General features: G+C 32.8%; 1 protein-coding gene across 1 annotated transcript in view; it reads left to right on the top strand.

The window, feature by feature from the left end:
• LOC114349368 (transmembrane protein 184B) overlaps window positions 1–20843 on the top strand; it is a 40780-nt gene extending 19937 nt beyond the window's left edge. The window contains exon 2 of the mRNA XM_028299717.2: window positions 14873–20843. Within this exon, the coding sequence (XP_028155518.1) occupies window positions 14873–15141 (269 nt within the window). The 3' untranslated portion in view covers window positions 15142–20843. The remainder of the gene's footprint in view (window positions 1–14872) is intronic.
• The last annotated feature ends 2254 nt before the right edge of the window (window positions 20844–23097 follow it).

The following is a 23097-nucleotide window of genomic DNA, read 5'->3' as shown; positions in this document are numbered from 1 at the left end:
GCCTGGAGACTTTCCGAAGCTTCTTTGAGATAAATCGAGGCATTCGAGATGTGGTGTTACAGACGCATGTTAAGAATTTCGTGGGTGGATCGTGTGACTAATGTTGACGTTCTATGTAAAATAGGCAAGGAATGCGAGATTATTAACACAATTAAAGAGCGCAAACTAGAATATCTTGGCCATGTTATGAGGAATGAACAGATATATGGCTTGCTGCAACTAATTCTTCAGGGCAGGGTATTTGGAAAGAGAAGACTAAGGACAAGAAGAATATCTTGGCTTCAAAACCTGAAAAAGTGGTTTAATACATAGCGACAACCGGACTATTCAGAATAGCAACAAGCAAAGTTTGGATAGCCGTGCTGATCACCAACATCTGGAACGGATAGGCACCGTAAGATGAAGAAGAAGATTTGATAAGGGGGTAATACCCACGGTTATTAGACTTTATTACGGTTGTCTTGTCCGACGGTGGTAGGGAGACTTATATTTTTGACTTTACGTCACAAGAGTTTACATTCCCATATTTTTAAATGATTTTCGATCATTGAATGTGTGTTATTGTGTATATGTGTATTATTTGTGTTATTATGAAATAATTAGACAAATAGTACACATTTTATCTTATACCGGGTGGTGAATCGTAAAAAGGGCCATAGGAAACTCAATGTAAAATTCTGATTTGTTGAATTCCTGCTTCCCTAATTATTTTACATCAAAAGTCATGAGAGAATACTTGTAGAGAATTAAAATCTGTATTAAAATCAAAAGTTAAAATTGGTTTACGATTTAAATGCATTCCAAAATTTTGAAAAATATGATACATTTGCCACAATAGGTATGCGTGTAAAAGTAAGGCCACACGTTACTATTGAACTGACAGTGGTCACACCATTGACTGAATAAAAAAATCTTTATTAGTAATCCTTTCTCCGCAACTGAGGGTATGTTATCAACTGTATTGTTTTTAAACAATAGATGATAAAATAAAAATATTGACAGTTCAAAAATGTGAACATTATTGCATTGTGTGTGGCCTAAGTTTGGGCTGAAAACTAAAATGTATTACATTTTTACAAAATTTTGGAATATGTTTAATTACGAAGACCAATTTTAACAGTTATTTCCAATACAGATTTCAATCCTCTACAAATAGTTTCTAATGTCTTTTGATGTACAATAATTATTAGGGAAGCTGGAATTCAACAGTTCAGAATTTTACATTGAGTTAATGCAAAATTTTGACGCATGTCAAAATTCTCAATGTGTTTTAATTGTATTCATTTTTTTCGAATCCTGAGAAAACTAATAAATATTTTTGAAAAATTTAAACTCAGAATGAAAGACTACATTATTACCGAGGGCTGTAAGTCCCTGAAAACTTCTATAATGTTTATTTTAATAAGTTACAGGGCTGAAAATAAAAGAGAAGTGTGATATTTAATTTAAAATATTTCATTCAATAGAATCTGCTTGTTTATTCTAAGGGGCTTTCCGCCCTCGGTAATAATGTAATCTTGCATCCTGCGTTTAAATTTTTCTAAAATACTTGGTTTTCTCAGGATTCGAAAAAAATCATATTACGATTCAAATGACAGTAAACTCTCGTGACGTAATTTCACCCTTACTGTTCATTGGTTAGTCGATTTAGGCAACCGTAGTAATGTCTAAGAACCGTGGGTAATACCGGAGGAATACAACAGGTGATATATTCTTGCCTGCAAAAGTAAAACAGTATATGTGAAAAAAGTGAGTTTTGAGATAAATGACTTTTTGTTTTTTTGTTGTGCCGTTTTGTCATTTATAAAGTTAGACAAGTGAAATTTGGAATATAAAAAAAGCATGTTATTATAATAATTATTATAATAGCAAATATGTATAGTACTTTCAAATATGCTTGTAAAATGACATATACTGTTTTACCATTTTTCCAGTATACCCAAATAGTATATAAAAGACTTTATACGTATATACCGTCGGGGGAGATAAAAATTCCCATTGGTCATACTATGGTAAAAGAGTATATGAAATGTTTATACTATTTTACCATTGTAATTGGGACACCGTTTTTATGAAATATGTTACCGTATAACAGCATATACCACATATATCCTGTTTTACCAGTAGAGTTTCAAAAAATAGATATAACATAATACCAGGGATAAGCAGTGTATGATGATGTATACTATTCTGCCTTTGTAGAGTTTGTCGAATATACTGTTTTACCATAGCAGAGACGCAAGTACACGTACTCATATACTGTTTTACCAGTGTCACATTTTGAAAACTAAATGAGATAGAAATAAACTAAAAATTGCATAAGAAAGGGCGGAAAAAATTACCCAGTTTTGGCGGCAAATTAAAAAATCGATTTTTTTCACATATACTTGTTTTACCTTGGCAGGCAAGTATTCCTCTGATACCATTGGCATCTGACGAGATCTTGTCAAGGCCAGCTTTCAGTGACGAATCGGACGAGGAATCCGCAAAGTAATTATATTGTCGTGTATCTATAACACGTTCGAAATAAATTTGTATTTTGTATAAAACTGCCTATAATTTATATAAATAATAATTACACTTTTATAAAAAAGAACTTTTTTATAATAAAACCTTTGTATTATTTATAGGAAAGAATATAAAATAATTTAATGATAAACGATTTAACGATACAATGCTTAAAATTTCAAAAATTACACTCTAATAAAAATAGTTATATATTTATGAAACAGTTCGTGAAGTATGCTTTTTGCGAACGCACGCGATATTTAGAGCACGAGCGACAACGGAGCGAGTGCTATACATCGCGTAAGTTCGCAAAAAGTACTTCACGCACAGTTTCATACAATATTTTATCTACGATAAACAAATATAAAAACTGTAACTCTTCGTCACTGGAATTCATTTCTATTCTACAATTTTTAGTACTTTGACATTTAAAAATCCTAACTACTTTCAAACCATAAAACTGTCAAAAATTTTGTTGTAAGTCATTGCTCATATTGTCATCACCATGACAACGCGAAAGTTAAGGATATTTGATTATATGAAAGTGTGCCAAAAAACCCATTGAAAGTGTGCGAAAAAGTAAATCCCATTTAAAATACATTGTTACTTCACGCCAATGAACTGTCAATCCGTATTCACAGTTCATTGCTTCACGCACACTTTAAACTCTTCACGCACTGCTATCTATAATGACAGTTTTCACAAACTAAAAACTTATACATAATATGGCATAGAGTGGATAAAGTACTTTTTATAATATCACGGTTTTGTTATTGTACATGTACATATGTAGGACACAACATGTTTGGAAAGAATAATTAACTTATAAAATATGAATTTTTAGTAGGTGTATTAGTTGTTATTTATAATTATGATTCCAAAAATTACACTAGTATAAAATAGTATTTTTTTATAATACCACGGTTGTTTAAAATGGTATATATAATTTTAAGTATATAAACTTTTAATCATTTATTAAAGCAATTAAAAAAAGATACGCAACAGCCGGGTTCCAACTGGGGACCTCCCAATCTGCAGTCTAATGCCACTGAGGCACCATCAATTTGTAGATATCGATTTATTAACGTACTTTAAAATATCATTGCATTAGTCACATTTTTAAAATAGTTTGAAATTAAAAAAAAAATCGATTTATCCATACATTGTGATTGGTCAGTGGGGTAAAGCTTTGTAGGTCCGTTATAAGTAATAGATAGTAATAAAAGTTAATAACAAAAATTGCAGCCAACTTTGATTACAGATTGATAATCAGTAATCGTAAATTGTAAGTTTAAGGGCCGGTTGTTCAAACGCTAATCAACAATTATCATTATCAAATATTTAATTACTGTCACCAAACTGTCAGTGTCAACTTTGTTTGGGTTGCTGAAAACATAATTAATTAAAATTATGAGATTTATTATCAATTATGTTAATAATTATTGTTATATTAATTGATTATAGTCTCAGAATTGTAATCAATTATGTTTTTAGCAACCCAACCAAAGTTGACATTGACAGTTTTGAGAGTAATTAAATATTTGATAGTGATCATTGTTGATTAGCGTTCGAACAACCGGCCCTTAGACAATTATTCAGTCATGGCTTACTTAAAATTTGGAAAGATTTAGACCCGTAATTATTAATAATTTTGCTCTGAAAAATGAAAATATCTCGAAAACTAATAAATTTACACATAGGGAATGTTATACAAAAATTATAGTATGGTAATGGTACTTTTCGATAATGATATAAAATACAGGGTGTTCTATTTAAAATTACTGAGAAAATAATTTACTTGCGTTTTGACTCACCCTGTATTCAATATAAAGAAAAAACCTTTATATTTTTGTAATCAAAAAGTTACGAAGATTTCGAATATAAAATAAAATACAGGGTGTTCTATTTAAAAAACAGGTTTGGTCTGCCACTATGTTATAGAACACCCTGTAACATTATAACTAATTTTGTAATGTGAAGCTCAAAGTTCGCTACAATTTTTGTTATTAAGTTTTATCGCTATACATTACTATAACGGATCTACGGAGCTTCACCCCACTTCACAATTAATCACCCTGTATAATAGCAGTTAAATATTGCATTGTTAGCTAGTTCTAAGCTATCCTGAAAATTTCAGGTGTCTAGGTAGCCTAGAACTATTTTTAAAATGGATTACAAAATTTGCGGAGTCCGTGACACCAACCAAGCCAAGTATATAAAAAGGTTTTAATATCTATATAACTACAAACAGCTTTAATGAAATGTTCAGGGAAAACCAGTTAAATGTTATAATTATCTACTAATACCTTAAAAACATTGATATTACCTTAGTTAAAGCTTCATATCCCGATCACAAAACTACAAAATATTATATTATCTGATTTATTATTTTTATTTTAAAAGTGTTATTTTAAGGTACTAGTACACTTTAGAAGACCAAAAATAATCATTTTTTTCAAGAATTTTTGTCTTAGAACCTTTATCAAAAATGAACATAAAACTTTTTACATATTAATATCTAGCTCTTAGAGAGTACAAAAAATATATCATTTTTCATTTATGCACTTACATTAATATTGTAGAGGGCGCAAAAGTCAAGGCCTCGAAAAATGATGGCGGACAGTTAATCTCAAGATTGGGATATCTGAAACAAAAAAATCGTACTGCATTTGAAAAAGGAAGGTTTCTTACGTGACAATTTACCACAATATGACCAAAACATAAAAAATAAATATTTTTTAACCATGAAAAATTGAAGAAAAACAGACGATTTTTTCACAAAAATTTTTCAAATTTCCGTAAAATCTTTTTTTGCGGAATTTTTTACTAACGGTGGTAAATTGTCACGTAAGAAACCTTCCTTTTTCAAATGCAGTACGATTTTTTTGTTTCAGAGATCCCAATCCTGAGATTAACTGTCCGCCATCGGAACTACTTTTTTTCGAGGCCTCGACTTTGGCGCCCTCTACAATATTAGTGTACGTGCATAAATGAAAAAAGATATATTTTTTGTATTCTCTAATAATTAGATATTAATACGTAAAAAGTTTTATGTTCATTTTTAATAAAGGTTCTGAAAAAAAATCTTGAAAAAATGCCAATTTTTGGTCTTATAAAGTGTACTAGTACCTTAGGGTAATTGATTTACAATTTAGATTTACAGGTAAAACCAAGTAAGTGATCGCACCTCCATCTTAAATTTAGGTTTAATCAGCTAGGTGTCTTTTTCAATATAATAAGAGAATATCATTTCTGATATACGCATCTTTTACTAGCATATCGAATATCAAACACAATAAGTGGTTCCCTTAATTCAAAATACGACACTAAACTTTAAAAACGTTTTTTCTCAATAAACTTTAAAAACAAAATTTATATATTTTTAAAGAAATCATCACATTAATGAATGGGGTTTTATTAAATATAATTTATATTTAAAGTTTCTAGGTTTTAAGGGTTTCTTGCTTTAAAAATATATAAATTTTGTTTTTCTCACAATTTTTCCTAATGGAATTGAAACTTTCCTAACTATTAGCTAGTTTTAATAGAAAAATCGATTCCTAATTAGTCAGCGAACGAGTAAACATTGCTTTATCATTTGGTTAGGTAGATATTTCTGTTATCTACGTGTTTTTTTTCTTAATACTAGTTTTACTAATTAGTGTGTAAATAAAAGCAATTATGTGATATTTACGAACAATTTAGTGTTAAGGTACGTATAGATATGCGCGCCGAACACTTCGCGCCGTGTGTGCGGTACGCGTTCGTGGCGGGTTCATTAGATTAGTACGCGTTAGTACGTGTTTTCAAGTGGTAAACAAACGGTGCGCATACGATCCAACTTCTGTCGGTGCCAAGAACGCACGGCGTACACACGTCGCCAAGTGCGCGGCGCGCATATCTATACATACCTTTATAGTTTAAAAAACTGAATCGTAAACTATAGAAATGGAACAATTTGATGATCCAGTGGCGCAACATTATACCCGGTAACTGTTATCTTCAAATCACTTTATCCACAGAGTCCTACAGGGTCTGTTGCATTAATAAAATTTACGTGAGTGGTTTTGGTATCCAGGACTATTCACAAAACTGACCTCAAATAAGTTTTCAATCAAACATAACAATGAATACCAAGTCTTGTTGTTGCAATTTTAACTAAACCTCCACCTCCTCCGTTTTCTCATAAAAGCTATAGGCTATAGTTGACATGGTTAGAACTCTCCCCCCCCCCCCAACCCATTTTAGTACCTACCCCCAAAAATATCACCATTGCAATCTCGAATTTCAAATAATCGTATTTGTATTTATTACGAATATGATAACTCTTCCGTTCCGATAAAAAATGATAGCAAATTTTCACAAAACAAAATACATTAAAAATCTAATGAACATTGAAGAGTTAATACCTTAAATAAATTTATATTTATATTAATAACTTAATACCTTAAATAAAAAATGGGGTTTCCTATTTAAGATTTTAAAGTTTACCCCCACCCCCTGAAGGTGGGGGTGGGGTGGAGGGTCATGTTTGGTTTCATTCGATAGGTTTTTGAAAAATATTAGACACGTGTTTTTCGGTTTTTCATTTGGAAGTGTATTTCTCGAGATATTAGACCGTTTCTATAATTTACCTATGGTATCACGATAAATCATTTTTTCCGATTATAGCGCCATCTAGCCACAATTCCAAAAAATTTCTCGAATAAAAGTTGCTTACTTTTACGTAAGGAATCAAAATCTGCAATAAATACTGGGGGTTTCCATTTAAGATTTTAAAGTTACCCCCCACCCCACCTCCAGGGTGTAGAGTGAGGGTGGTGTTTGGTGTCATTCGATAGATTTTTAAAAATTATTTAACAAGTATTTTTCAGTTTTTCGATCCGATGTTCATTTCGCGAAATATTCGACCGTTCCGCTATTTTTGGGACACCCTGTATAACAAAATTACTGACTGATATTCTGCTACGGTACAATTTATTCCTTGAAATATAAAAACAAAAAAGATAAATGAACAATTAAAAAATAGGTTAATATTTCACAAATAGCAATCAGCATAATTATTAACTAAATATAGAGATCTATTTTTGTGTCTGATGTTAACACTAAGGTGTGTTCGGCGGCCACTTTTTTTTTAGTTTTATATGATATTCCTCGTTTATACAGGAAGCTTCGTCGCAGAAATATCGCTAAAGTCTGACTAATCGCTATTATCAGCGCAAATATACAGGTTTTGTTTTACGTAGACAATGGAATCGAAAAATATTGTTTGGAATTAATACATTAATAGTATAATATAGTTGATCCAAAAGATGGCATAACCCAGACATCCAAAGTGAAAGTTATTCTTCAACACCAAATTGTTCTATATGGTCCACACAATGTCCAGAAAAAAGTCACATCATTTTGAGCGTCGGGTTTGGGGGGGAGAGGGGGGAGAAATCGGTAAATTCGTAGTTTTTTAAGTTTTTCGCCAATATTTCTAAAACTATGTGGTTTTGCATGAACAACCCTCTATACAAAACTGTTCTACATTAAATTTGAAATAAAAAAGGCCCTATGCATAATCTTTCTAAAATGAATGGTTCCAAAGTTACGGAGGTAGTATAGTATAACTGGTCCAAGAAAAGGCCTAACCCAAACATCCAAAGTAAAAGTTTTCCTCCAACACCAAAATGTTCTATATGGTCCACATATTGTTCAGTAAAAAGTTACACCATTTTGGGCGTCCGGTTTGGGAGGGAGATGGGAGAGAAGCCGGTAAATTAGTAGTTTTTTTACGTTTTTCGTCAATATTTCTAAAACTATGCTTTAGCGTAAACAATATTATATACAAAAATGTTCTACATGAAGTTTAAAACAAAAAATGTTCTATACATAATAATTGTTATAAAATCAACGGTTCCAGAGTTGCGGAGGGTGAAAAGTCGAGGGTTTCGATACTTTTTATATTTTTTGGGCAATGTTTATGATATAACTATACCAAAAACCCAGACATCCAAAGTGAAAGTTATCCTCCAACACCAAATTGTTCTATATGGTCCACATAATGTTCAGGAAAAAGTCACACCATTTTGAGCGTCGGGTTTGGAGGGGAGAGGGGGGAGAAATCGGTAAATATAAAAAGTATCGAAAACCTCCACTTTTCACCCTCCGTAACTCTGGAACCGTTGATTTTATAACAATTATGTATAGAACCTTTTTTGTTTTAAATTTTATGTAAAATATTTTTCTATAGAACATTCCTTACGCTAAAGCATAGTTTTAGATATATTGACGAAAAACATAAAAAAACTACTAATTTACCGACTTCTCCCCCATCTCCCTCCCAAACCGGACGCTCAGAATGGTGTGACTTTTTACTGAACAATATGTGGACCATATAGAACAATTTGGTGTTGAAGGAAAACTTTTACTTTGGATGTCTGGGTTAGGCCTTTTTTTAGACCAATTATACTATACTACCTCCGTAACTTTGGAACCGTTCATTTTAGAAGGGTTATGCATGGGGCCTTTTTTATTTCAAATTTAATGTAAAACAATTTTGTGTAGAGGGTTGTTCATGATAAACCGCTTAGTTTTAGAAATATTGACGAAAAACGTAAAAAACTACGATTTTGCAGATTTTCCCCCTCTTCCCCCCAAACCCGACGCTCAAAATGGTGTGACTTTTTTCTGAACATTATGTGGACCCTATAGAACAATTTGGTGTTGGAGGATAACTTTCACTTTGGATGTCTGGGTTTGGGTCTAACTATACCATACTATAAACACTGTATTTTAATTACTTACATCCTTCGACTGAAAAATATTTTTTCTAATTTTTTTTTCCAATTTCCGATACCGAACATAATTTTTATTTATTACAAATATGATAACTCTTTTTCTATTAATTTTACGAAAAACTGTTATTTCTCTGCGTTTTACAACGCTTCGAAGTTGATCGGGTTCTTGAATACTCTCCACCCTGGAAAATGGGTCCAAAGTACAAAGGGTTTCCGCGCTGTATCTCATATACTAACAACCCTACAGAAAATTTTATCAGAAATTATTTGTAGCAAATTAAATTGTCTACAACTTTATGTGTATTAATGTTTATAAACAAAACTAAAATAACTAATATAACTAAAAATGTTTTAAACAAATTTGCTTTTGGCCCTTTTGACTTATTTTCTGGTCATTTTACAGCAGAGCAATATTATATAAGATTTTTCAACGAATAATTTTTAATCAAAAATGAATAACCATTTTCAATTTCGTTGCAACACGAAACTACAGCCGCATCATTATTCCAGTTCAATCAGAGAGTGCAGCAAGCACCTCTACCGGTTTCGAAACTTATTAGTCTCTCATCAGGAGGCACATATGCTGCTCTCTCTGACCCAACTAGCACAAACCCCGACGTGCAGTCACGGATTGCAACGAACGAAATGGCAGGGATGCCCTAGCGGCAACTGCTATCAAAAAACTAAGTTTTCAATATAATAGCACATAAAACAACATCCAAAAATGTTGGATTTCCATTCTCGTTGGAACTTTAACGCACTGAGCAGATGGGACGTCAATTATAAATTGTAAAATTCCCTTATCTTAGTCTCAACATCCGTTATGGCTTGCAAATTGTAGAAGCCTCGGAGGTGTACCAGAGAAGGTTCCCATTGTTTTCAATCTGGTAGGATGTAGAGTGTAGAGTAACATTTTTGGATGTTGTTTTATGTGCTATTAGATTGAAAACTTAGTTTTTTTAATAATTTTTACTTGATTTGTTTTTAATTTCATTAATTTTTCTGGGCTTTATAGGGCTCCGAAATTAAGTTAAGGATACGATAAGAACGAACCATTAAGCTTAGTTGTCTATTATATATTTTTTTATTCATATAAAATATATAGGTCGAAATATCGGTCTTTATAGGGCTCCGAACTTAAGTTAAGGGTACGATAAAAACGAACCATTAGGCTTAGTTTTCTATTATATATTTTTTATTCATATAATTTATCATTTTGTTAACATTGCTCTTTTATTATTAATTTATTATCGACCTTTTCCCGACCACTTGAGGCAGAGCCTGGAGGAGAGTTTTTTACGTGGTATCGCCATTAGGCCTAATCCATAAATTATATAATCAACTATTTTCAATGAGAAATAAGCCACAATTTTACCAAAAAAATGATTTTATTAACGTTTCGATGCCCAAGGCGGGTGTCGTTGTATTATAGGTATTTTGACAACGACACCCGACTTGGGCGTCGAAACGTTAATAAAATCATTTTTTTGGTGAAATTGTGGCTTATTTCCCATTGAAAATAGTTGATTATAAAAATGCCACAAGGAAATAGCATAAATTATATATTAAAAGTTGTTTTCAGCTATTGTTTTTTGAAAACAGTATAATTGATCTGACTTACACCCTTTTGAAGGTTAAAAAATTCATTGGATTGCTTCCTTCCTATTGCCATGTGCAATACAAGTGTTTAATCTCAAACATTCAATTTTCATATTCGATATTAAACAATATTTTTATCACCCCGTATATCACACTAACGCAATTGTTATTATATTGCAAACATGTGCGGGCTATTTAATGTAGTTGATTATTACAAATCATAAACAATATTTTTGACTAGGGCACACTAATTGTGCTGACTAAATAAAAACCTTTGTTCGTTAATCGCGTGGGCTATGACTCAATTCATCTTGCAGCAAAGAAAGAGTATACATTAGAATCATTCAGTCGAGTCAACTCAAACAGTAAAGATGTGCTTTTAGATTCCTTCGAGTCAATTCAACCAGTCAACATGTAGTCTCCTCATCAAATGATTATCATTTCAACCATCAATCGAATCGGTCAGTAAAGTAGCGTCATTAAGTAGACATTTAAGGTCTTAAGTGTAGTTAGAGAAATAAAGTATCATCTTTAATTTGGTGTTTCACTAAGGGCGATGGATCCTAGAGCTGAGCCGGAGATTAAATCAATGTCCCCTACTATGACAGTCACAGAATTATAGGATTAGGATGCAGCAAGCGCAGAACGCATGCTCTGTATCTGCATCTGATTCAGCCTGGTCGACATTAAAACCTACTTCTGATAGAGCCAGTTTTTAGAAGGTCTATTATTAAGTTTGTTTTGTTCTTTTTATTAACAAGAAATTTATCTTGGGATAATGTTGGTACGGAGGTCTTATTAAACTTTTACCTCTTTCGATTGGTGCTTTTTCGTGCGACGCAAGCGCACGAGGTAAGTTTTTTATTAGAGGAAAGGATTGATAATAAATTAATAATAACATAGGAATGTTAAGAAAATGATAAATTGATTAAAATGATATTATGAAATCATCATCCTCAATGGTGCTACAGCCCTCTGAAAGAGCCTCGACCTTCCCAAGTCTATTACGCCAGTCAGTACTCATTTCCAACTGTTGCCAGTTTTCTACCATCCTCATCTACACCATCCTTCCATCTGAGTTTTGGCCTATCTCTATTTCTACTTCCCACAGGTTGTGACATAAGGATTCTTCTAGGAGGGTTGTTCTGCTGTGATCTTGCTAGATACTACGCCTTTACCACCAAATATATGTTTATATCTGTGGTATACCTCGTAGTTGTACCTCTTCCTTCAAACACCATTTTCACAGATGCCACCGAATATTCCTCTCAGGATCCTTCGTTCAAATATAAGCAGAAGGTTTTCATCTGCCTTGGAAATGGTTCATGTCCGATCCATATATCAACACTGGTTGTATAAGGGTTTTGAATATGTTATTTTTGTTTTTTGGCTTAAGTTTCTGCTTCTCATATGTCTACTCAGTCCAAAATAGCATTTGTTTGCTAGTTTAATCCTTCGCTTGATTTCTTCCGTCATGACATTATCCTTGGTTATCAGGGAGCATAAGTATGTGAATTTGTCCACCACTTGAAAGAGTTATCAACCGTGAATCGGTGACCGATGTTTCTGGATCTATTGTTGGGTGTTGATGCCATCATCTTAGTTTTTTTTTTGAGACATTTGAAAAGGTGGTATACATTTCTTCTAGCTTGCGTGTTGTGCGGGCAACTAGGTACACATCATCTGCGTGTGTAAAATTTGGGATGGTTTATTAAAAATATTTCCTCTGTTGTTTATTCGGGCATCTCTAACCGCCTTTTCCAGAGCTATGTTAAAAAGGAGACACGCCAGCGCATCTCCCTGTCGCAGCCCAACATGTGTTTCAAACGCCTGTGATTGTTCGCCCTGTATTTCGACTTTGCAAACAACTTCACGCATTGTAGCCTTAACCAATCTTATCGGGGATATAGAATTCATCCATGGCTTCATACAATTTATTTCTTAGGACACTCTATCATTTAGGCCGATTTAAAATCAACGAAAATATGGTATGTGATATTATGAAGTATTCAAGTAATACTTGAACGGCCCCAAAAAGAGTAAATTATCTGAAAGACATTACATACTATTATGCTCTCTATTTTCTCTCTGTTAAGAAATTGATCAGCATCTTATTAATTTAATTAATTCATTAATTAATTTAATTACTACTCATGGAAACAAAACCAAAATTTAATAAAACTTTCCAATAAAATTTATTCTCAGGGCTAATTGATTTTAAAGTATTACTTTTCGTTTGTGGCTTCTAGTATTTCTCGTTGCTCACTTCATCCAGGACAAAACAATGAAAATAAATGTACTCAAAATCATGTAAATTCTACAAATATTATTTATTTATATGCTATACCATAAATATACGATTCCAAATGTATGCTAAAACTCAATTTTGTTGTAAAAATTTCTTATCTAAAAATTTAATCTTTAATTCTACTATCTTCCTTTTTTAACAAATTTTCCTTTAAAAGATTCGGTAGACTGTTCTTATTATTATAAAAATAAAACAAATTTTAATTTTTAAATAGATTACTTATATCTTCTATGAATTTATGAATGAATGAATTATGATGTAAGATTGTTAAATTAAAAACAAATATGGTATGTAATATAAAACAACTCTCTCCTTTTTACAAATAATCTGACTAACCTTTTTTATCTTCTATACTTCTTATCATGGATTGTGTTGTCCTCGGTTCCCCCACACGTGCTCCTTCGGATGCTGCGACTCTCCTTCTCTTCCAACTGCTTCACCGACAAACAGCACTCGCTCGAAATCTCTCCTCAGTTTAGTCTGTGACTCTATCTTTATACAGTGGAACCTCGATAAATCGGATTAATCGGGACCGCGGCCGATCCGGGTTATCGAAAATACGGGTTAACCGGAGAATATGTAAAAATTAACAAAACACTGTCTACTTTCAGCTAAACTCCATTATAATTGCGAAAATATGAAATACACATGGACAATAGATCTAAATTACGTACAGTTGTATACAGTTTGTTCATTTCTTGGTAAAAAAAACTTAGTCAAACTGAAAAAATTTTTGTTATGTCTGATGAAAATCGGTCCGGGTTAGCCGGACTTCCGAGTTATCGAGTGCCGACTTATCGGGGTTCCACTGTACTTCCAAGATTTTTTTCTCATCTCGATATCTTGTGCAAAATTGATAAAAACCGGCTACTCGTTCCAGACAGAAACTGGAATCTATTCGGACACGAGGAGATTTTACTTCTCGACTCGATCACGATTTCGTCTCAACAGAAATCTGCTTATACGGCCACCAACTTAACCACTTCACACAGAATCACTACTTTCTGAACTGGACTGCTCTCTTCAGATCTTAATTACACAGTAACTCTTTTTCCTTCATCAATCTGAGACTCAAACACTCTGTTCTCTCTCCATCCATATCTTCTCGTCAATCACAAGCATTCTCTCTAGACATTACATCCCTACTTTCCTTTCTTAAAAACAAATAGTGTTGTATACAAATTTTCCATCTTTACTTGTAAAATTCCAGGAGATACCAAAATTAATTTTTGTCTTACATGCTAGAAAAACCCTATATTCTAAACTAAACAATTTTGTTTACTTTCTAGGAAGCATTTAAAAACGTTCCATTGTCCACGTCAACCGCAAATACATCCACTTTCTAAAACCGATCGTAATTTAGTTCTAGTGTTCTTAAATTGTTAAGTCCGTTCGTAGAATCTTAACCACTAATGTTTTTCACTTTCCACGAAACACTGCTTAACGACTAAAATATATCATTTACAAATTTTGGCCATATACAGGGCGATGAAAAGTTACGATCTTGTGGTCTGGGATATAAAATGAATTCGCTATATTTTCCCAATAAAAATTATATAACAATACATAAAATATAAACAAACCTAAAAATATAATTATTTTCTATTGTAAAATGTAAACATGTACTTTTAAATGTTTGTAAGCACTCATCTTATCTCTTTAATTTTTTCAGGTTACCAAAATTTTCTAATTTGCATCGAAATGTTCTTCGCCGCTGTATCTTTAAGATACGCATTTCCTTACAAAATCTATGCTCAAGGGTGCCGAGCCGACTCAAGAGGACGATCAGTTACGATGCAGAGCATTTCAAGCAGTCTCAAAGAAACCATGAATCCCAAGGACATTATGACTGACGCCATCCACAACTTCCATCCTCAATACCAACAGTATACTCAGTACAGCTCAAATGTGATCTCGCGACAACCTTACGAAAGTTTGTGACAAACACAGTTCAGTGATGATTAACTAAGTTTACTTGGTTAGTCATTCACTGAGCTGCATTCCTTACGTACTTATCTACAAAATAATGCTTTACGATCTAATTTATTTTAAGAAATACATATAATACAGAAAGTATCTTTTATCTTATTATTGATGTTAGTCGAAATTACATTTAAGATCTAGATAAAGGGAAAACTAAGCTTTTGAATTGCTCCGCGTCTGATTAAAATATGCAAACATTTGATTAATAAGATTGAATTTCATTCAATTTGAACGCATTCTCATACTTCTCAGTCTTTCTTACTTATTTCTAACTTCATTTTATTTCACTTTTTTTTATTTCTTCCTATAGTCGAAGCAATAAAGCACTGAACCTCTGAAAAAAAAAGGACAAGACGGATCTTAGTATGTAATTCTTTTTGCATTCGATTCGTGAATGAGCCAGGAAACTTGGTGACCCCTAGCCATGAGATAATATTGAAAAACTGCATACAAAAAATGCATTCTTAAAGTGTATCTCAAACAGACAATAAAAAAAATTCAGAACTCGTCAATTATCGGCGGAAATGAGTTCAATTTTGTTACCCTGGGGGTTTTTGAGGTCGTTGAAAACGAATATGACGTCAAAAGTGATCTCCGGAGTACCTGGTGCCAAGGGTACCTACTGTGTACCTCGTCTTGTGGAGTTTTCGGCAAATTCATTAAAAATTAGTCAAAAATCATTACTCGGGGGTTTTTGGGGCCGCTAACGACGAATATGACATCGGAAGTGATTTTCGGAGTACTTGGTGCACAGGGTACCTACTGTTTACCTCGTTTTGCGGAGTTTTCGGCAAAAAAATTAGTCAAAAATAATTACTCGGGTGTTTTTTGGGTCGCTAACGACGAATATGACATCGGAAGCGATCTCCGGAATACCTGGTGCCCAGTGTACCTACTTCTTATGGAGTTTTCGGCAAATTCATTAAAAAATTAGCCAAAAATCATTACTCGGGGTTTTTGGGTCGCTGACGACGAATATGACATCGGAAGTGCTCTACGGAGTACTTGGTACCCAGGGTACCCACTGTTTACCTCGTTTTCTGGAGTTTTTGGCGAATTCATTAAAAAATTAGTTAAAATCCATTACTTGGGGGTTTTTGGGGTCTCTGACGACGAATATGACATCGGAAGTGATCTCCGGTGTACCTGGTGCCAGGGTACCTACCGTTTATATTGTAACTAATGATGTTTGACTAATTTTTTAATGAATTTGCCGAAAACTCCAGAAAACGAGGTAAACAGTAGATACCCTGGGTACCAGGTACTCCGTAGATCACTTCCGATGTCATATTCGCCGTCAGCAACCCAAAACCCCCCGAGTAATGATTTTTGGCTAATTTTTTAATGAATTTGCCGAAAACTCCATAACAAGTAGGTACCCTGGACACCAGGTATTCCGGAGATCGCTTCCGATGTCATATTCGTCGTTAGCGACCCCAAAAATCTCCGAGTAATTATTTTTGACTAATTTTCTACTAAATTTTTTGCCGAAAACTCCACAAGAGAGCTAAACAGTAGGTACCCTGGGCACCAAGTACTCTGAAAATCACTCCCGATGTCATATTCGTCGTTAGCGGCCCCAAAAACCCCCCGAGTAATGATTTTTGACAAATTTTTTAATTAATTTTAATGACGAGGTAAACAGTAGGTACCCTTGGCAACAGGTACTCCGGAGATCACTTTTGACGTCATATTTGTTTTCAACGACCTCAAAAACCCCCGAGTAACAAAATTGAACTCAATTCCGCCGATAATTGACGAGTTCTGAATTTTTTTATTGTCTGTTTGAGATGCACTTTAAGAATGCATTTTTTGTATGCAGTTTTTCAATATTATATCATGGCTCCGGTTCACAAAGTTTCCTGGCGCATTCACGAATCGAATGCAAAAAGAATTATTAAGATCCGTCTTCTCCTTTTTTTTTTGCGGAGGTAAGACCGATTTTAGTGCTTTATTGCTTTGTCTACTATTATCATTGAATATAAAAGGAACTACAAATCTGAACAAAACTTTCATAATTGATCGTACGGAACTTATTTCAAATTATGTTATTTAAAAGTTAATGTAAGCAATATGAATAATATCATAGAAATATACTACTTAGTGCCATTTGTTTAAACCAGTCAATACGACTTTTAGATTTTATTAATACTTTCCCTTCAGCTGGTTCGCCAAGTTTTTCAACTTCAGGTTCTTCTCATGAGGAGTAGAAATCGGTATCAGAGCATTTATAGTCTGAATCAGCGCTGTCGTCACTGTCATAAAAAGGATCTTGTGGCTCTTCCAAATCAAATAAGTTTTTGGCTGTATCTTCCATTTGTTTTTGCTTGAGAGCGCGATTCATCCTGAAACGCAGTAAATACTGTTATACTAGAAAACACTGCTGGGATAAAAATATTCTCTGTTTGATTCATTACAATCAGCGCTGTCGTCACTGTCATAAAAAGGATCTTGTGGCTCTTCCAAATCAAATAAGTTTTTGGCTGTATCTTCCATTTGTTTTTGCTTGAGAGCGCGATTCATCCTGAGCATTAGATACTGTTATTCTAGAAAACACTGTTGGGATAAAAATATTCTCTGTCTGATTCATTACTGTTAGGATGTATAAGTCCTAGAAGGCATATATTTCACGGTTATATAAAAAAACTTTGAAAATGGATAACCATTTTCAATTTCGTTGCAACACAAAACTACAGCCGCATCATATTCTAGTTCAATCAGAGAGTGCAGCAAGCACCTCTACCGGTTTCGAAACTTATTAGTCTCTCATCAGGAGGTACATATGCTGCTCTCTCTGACCCAACCAGGACAAACCCCGGCGTGCAGTTACGGATTGCAACGAACGAAATGACAGGGATGCCCTAGCGGCAACTGCTAGCAAAAGACTAAGTTTTCAATCTAATAGCACATAAAATAATACTAAAAATATTACTCTACATCCCACCAGATTGAAAACAATGGGAACCTTCTCTGGTTACACCTCCGAGGCTTCTAAAATTTGTAAGCCATAACGGATGCTGAGACTAAAGAAGATGAGGGAATTTTACAATTTATAATTCACGTCCCATCTGCTCAGCGCGGTAAAGTTCCAACGAGAATGGTCCCATCTACCCCGCTGAGCAGTTTTTAATTCCAAACAACTTTTCATAATAGATATTTTCAATATTGTGAAAAATAAAGCTACTTTACTCTTGAGTGATATTCAAACTTTTTGACATACCTCGTATAACATTCATAAAATTTGATATCTGATGGTTGAATCCTGGGTTTTGGACCATGCAGAACTTTTTATAAAGAATAACTTTTTTTCGTAAAATTAATAATAAAAAAGTTTGCCATATGGATACAACTTACAGGGACATACTGTATATTTTGGTTTTTTCAACTAAACAGTTGATTACAAGATTATTAAAAAAAAAGACCAAATGCTTCAGTGACATTTTTTGCGCGTCCTTACAACCAGGTGGATGAATCAATATACCGGGTGTCCACTTATATTTTCCCCCATTTTAACTACCTATAACTTCTAAACGGCTTAAGATAGAAATATGCGGTTTTCGATGAAATGTTTTATTTTAGTAAAAGTTTTGCCTGAATGGATTGAGATTTTTATATCGCTTTCAAATACGAAAAGAAAAATGGCGGATTTTTGAAAAAAACGTTGTTGAATTTTTTTTTATGGAACACCCAGTATATTTTTTTGTAAATTGAAAGAAAGGTCATTCACCTATCCAGCGATATAAAGTTTTTCAAAATCGGTTGTCAAATCACTGAGTAATTAATTTTTAAAATGAGCGGTGCAACGTGGATATCACATATCACATACCTAAATAACATAACTAAGCAAAATGATATTATGTTATGTGATTTCCACATTGCATCTTTCATTTTAAAAATTATTTGCTCAGTCATTTGACAACCGATTTTAAAAAATTTAATATCGCTGGATAGGTAAATGACCGTTTTTTCAAGCTACAAAAAAATATACTGGGTGTTTCAATAAAAAAACTCAACAACGTTTTTTTCCAAAAATCCGCCATTTTTTATTTAAAAGCCACATTAAAAATTGTCATTTACCTAAAAACTTGAAAAAACGGTCATTTCCCTATCCAACGATATAAATTTTTTAAAAATCGGTGGTCAAATGACTGAGCAATTAATTTTTAAAATGAGAGAAGTAATGTGGAAATCACATAACATGATATCAATTTACTTAGTTGTGTTATTTAGGTATGTGATATCCACGTTGCACCTCTCATTTTAAAAATTAATTACTCAGTGATTTGACAATCGATTTTGAAAAACTTTATATAGCTGGACAGGTGAATGACGTTTCTTTCAATTTACAAAAAAATATACTGGGTGTTCCATTAAAAAAAGTCAACAACGTTTTTTTTCAAAAATCCGCCATTTTTCTTTTCGTATTTGAAAGCGATATAAAAAATTCAGTCCATTCAGATAAAACTTTTACTAAAATAAAACATTTCAGCGAAAACCGCATATTTATATCTTGAGCCGTTTAGAAGTTATAGGCAGTTAAAATGGGGGAAAATATAAGTGGACACCCGGTATTATGACTTCTTGTTCGATAAGTTAGTGGTGGTGTGCTCCATTTTTAAATCTTATCTTTTCTCAAAGGGGTCACAATCTGACACAGGTTTTGCGGAAATCAAAAACAACTTACCGATATAAAAGTAATCAGATATTAATTCATCATTATCATCACTTTCATTCTGTTCAATTATAATAAGCTCTCACTATACTACTCGTGAAGTTTATCGAAGTTCAGCAAGTATGAGAGTGTAGAGAGGTACTTCATGCGACTTCGCTTCTCCTCGGGCTACTTCCATTCTATGTCGGTTTTTGCGACCGAGTCAAAGGACTCGAAGTTAGTTCTTCCCCGCGCGAATGTGTCCTTGAAGTTGAACGAGTGTGTAGAGATGCACTTCGGACAACTTTCCCTAGTATGTACTTCGTCGAGGAACTTCGCGAGAGTGTAGAGCTCGCTTATGATTCTTATCATGGCTGTCTAAACTTTCATTATCTGATTCTAAATACAGAATCGATTTCGATATCACTAAATTGATTGTCGTCATTATATACATAATAGTTTTTCTAACTCCACTTGAGTTAGGGAACGTTTACTTGAACTTGCCATTTATTTATTTATTTCAACTAAAAAAGGATAATTAGTTTTTTATAAATATTAGTAGGTATTAGTAATAGTAGTAGATATTATTTAATTTTAAACTGTAATCTTCTTCTAATATCACTAATAAAATCATTCCTTAAAAACATACTTTCTATCCAATGACTATTTAATAGAAAAATATATACGTATCTAGTGTACCTTGCGGCGGCTATACCTTAAATTTGTTTCTGTATTATATAAAATGTAATAAGGTTAAAGCTTTACAAGTCGAAAAACATAGGAGCAAATTATATATATCGAGACAAAAGAAACATCTAAAAGCATTATTTTGTATAACATGGATATTCATGATACTATTTAAAGACATCTACCAGCTGTTGTATTTAAAGTTGACGATCAAACGTAAGTTTATCTTCGTTTAGTATGATTAATAAATGTTACTTATTTTTTTTACTTATTATAGTTAACTTAAGAATCTATAATCAATAAATGTGTTATAAGTGTTAAACATTTTATTTACTGCCTTTCCCTTATAGCCCGATCAAAGAACAATCTGACCCCAAGAAAAATAAAGGAAGGATGAAAATTTGGGAATAGGTACAGTGGAATCCCGATAAGTCGGCCCCCGATAACCCGGACCGATTTTTATCAGACAAACATTTCAACAATAAAAATGTATGTAATATAATATTTGAGAGATAATAGGTATTTGTGTAATTTGAACTACATATACCATAGTAAAAATGACTCATGGCACACCACATTCATTGTCGTGTTATCGAAAACAACAGGCACCTGCAGTATCCTTTATTTATTTGCAACTGCCTTAGCATTGTTTAGAAAAAACTAAAAGACTATTAAAATTCTTTTTTAACAATGGTCTTAGTCATCACTGTTATTAAATAACATAACATCAGAGACAGTATTGTGTGTAGTAAAGTCGTATTGTTTGCTTCTGTTCTGTAATCCTTCGTAAATCTATTCAGATTTTGTGTTTGCGTGTTTTTTGTCTACGTAAGGGCAACAAAACGTAAAATGTTGTAGTGACAATGGAAAAAAAAACTAGAAGCATTAAGTAGAATTGATAAAGGCGAATATTGCAGCATCATATGGTGTCGGTACATCTACAGTATCGGATTGGAAGAAAAATAGAACTAAAATCAAAGAATTTTGTTTCAAAATGATAACAAAAGACAGTTTGGACAATCGGTTGCAAAGCTAATAAAGCTAAAAATGAGACTCTCGACGACGCTTTGTATGTGTGGTTTTGTGCGTAGCGCGAACGTGCTTTACCAGTGTCTGTGTGACAATTATAACGGAGTTTATCTGTAAGCATACCATATTATATTAATTTTTACCATTTTCTCCGGCTAACCCGGATCGGCCGCGGTCCCGATTAATCCGAGTTAACGGGGTTCCACTGTAGTTGAAATTGTCTATTATTATATAAGAAAATGTTTACAATTCTACATCCCCTCCATTTTACAAAAATTGGGGGGAATGCCCCCCTCTTGAAGGTAAAAAAATAAAAAGACTAAGTTTTCACTCTAATTGCATATAAGTAAAACAACATAATGCTATTCTACATCCCACCAGAATGAAAACAATGGGAACCTTCTCGGTAAAAAAATAAATTCAAAATAAAACTGGAATTGGATAAAATGACTAATTCTAAAAAACTTTTGTTTTATAGAGTTTTTTCCCTAAGTCAATACTTTTCGAGTTATTTGCAAGTGAATATGTTCATTTTTAACAGAAAAAAACATGTTTTTGGACGGTTTTTCGGAGATAACTCAAAAAGTAAGTATTTCAGGGAAAAAAATATTCTTAGCCAAAATATAGCTTATAAAAAACTGAAAAAAATTGTGTATGCTTGAGGTCTGTAGACCCAGTAAAAGCAGAGTTGTAGCTAGTGAAAAGTAGGTTCTTCTTCATAAAATTCCAAAGCGAATATTTCAATGTGAAATAACCCAAAAACGGAGCACTTTTCGCGTAAATTCATTTCAACTTTTTTAAAGTGTTTAAAAAAAGGATTATTTTTGTTTTTTTAAAAAAACTTATAGCATTAAAAGTAAGTGAGTTACGCTCAAAATATTGTTGGTCCCTTTTATTTTTTGGTAAAAAAATCGCGAAAATCACCCCCTAATTAGCATCACAAATAAATTTTTTTCATTACCACTTCACAAGTTACTTTGCTTATGTATTATTTATATGATCTGTAAGTTTCATCGGTTCAAAGTGCTTATTTTTGAAAAAGCTGTAGTTAAAATGGCTTGAAAGAGTAACTAATCACGAGTTTAGGCAAATTTTGAACAGCCATAGCATAATCAATTTTAGTATAACAAGAGAACAAAAAAGGAAAAATATTCAGAAAAGCAAAACGTACATTTTATTACTCTAAGATTTTTGGTATTACTAATAATTTTTAAGTTAATTCCATTTTTTTCAAAATAAAAAAAAGTTTTATTTTAAACCCAATTTTTTTCAAAACTGAGCACTTTGAACCAATGAAACTTATAGATAATATAATATAAACAATACATACAGAAATTAACTTGTGAAGCGGTTACGATTAATTTTATTTGGGAAGCTAATTAGGGGGTGATTTTCGCGATTTTTGTACCAAAAAATAAAAGGGACCAACAATATTTTGAGCGAAACTCACTTATTTTTAAGGTTGGGGGATGTAGAATTGTAAACTTTTTCTTATATAATAATAGACAATTTCAACTACCTATTTCCAAATTTTCATCCTTCCTTTA

This window comes from Diabrotica virgifera, chromosome 4 (assembly GCF_917563875.1).
Source record: "Diabrotica virgifera virgifera chromosome 4, PGI_DIABVI_V3a".
Classification (NCBI taxonomy): Eukaryota; Metazoa; Arthropoda; class Insecta; order Coleoptera; family Chrysomelidae; genus Diabrotica; species Diabrotica virgifera.
The sequence above is the reverse complement of the archived record's forward strand: the minus strand, read 5'-3'. Positions and strand labels throughout refer to the sequence as shown.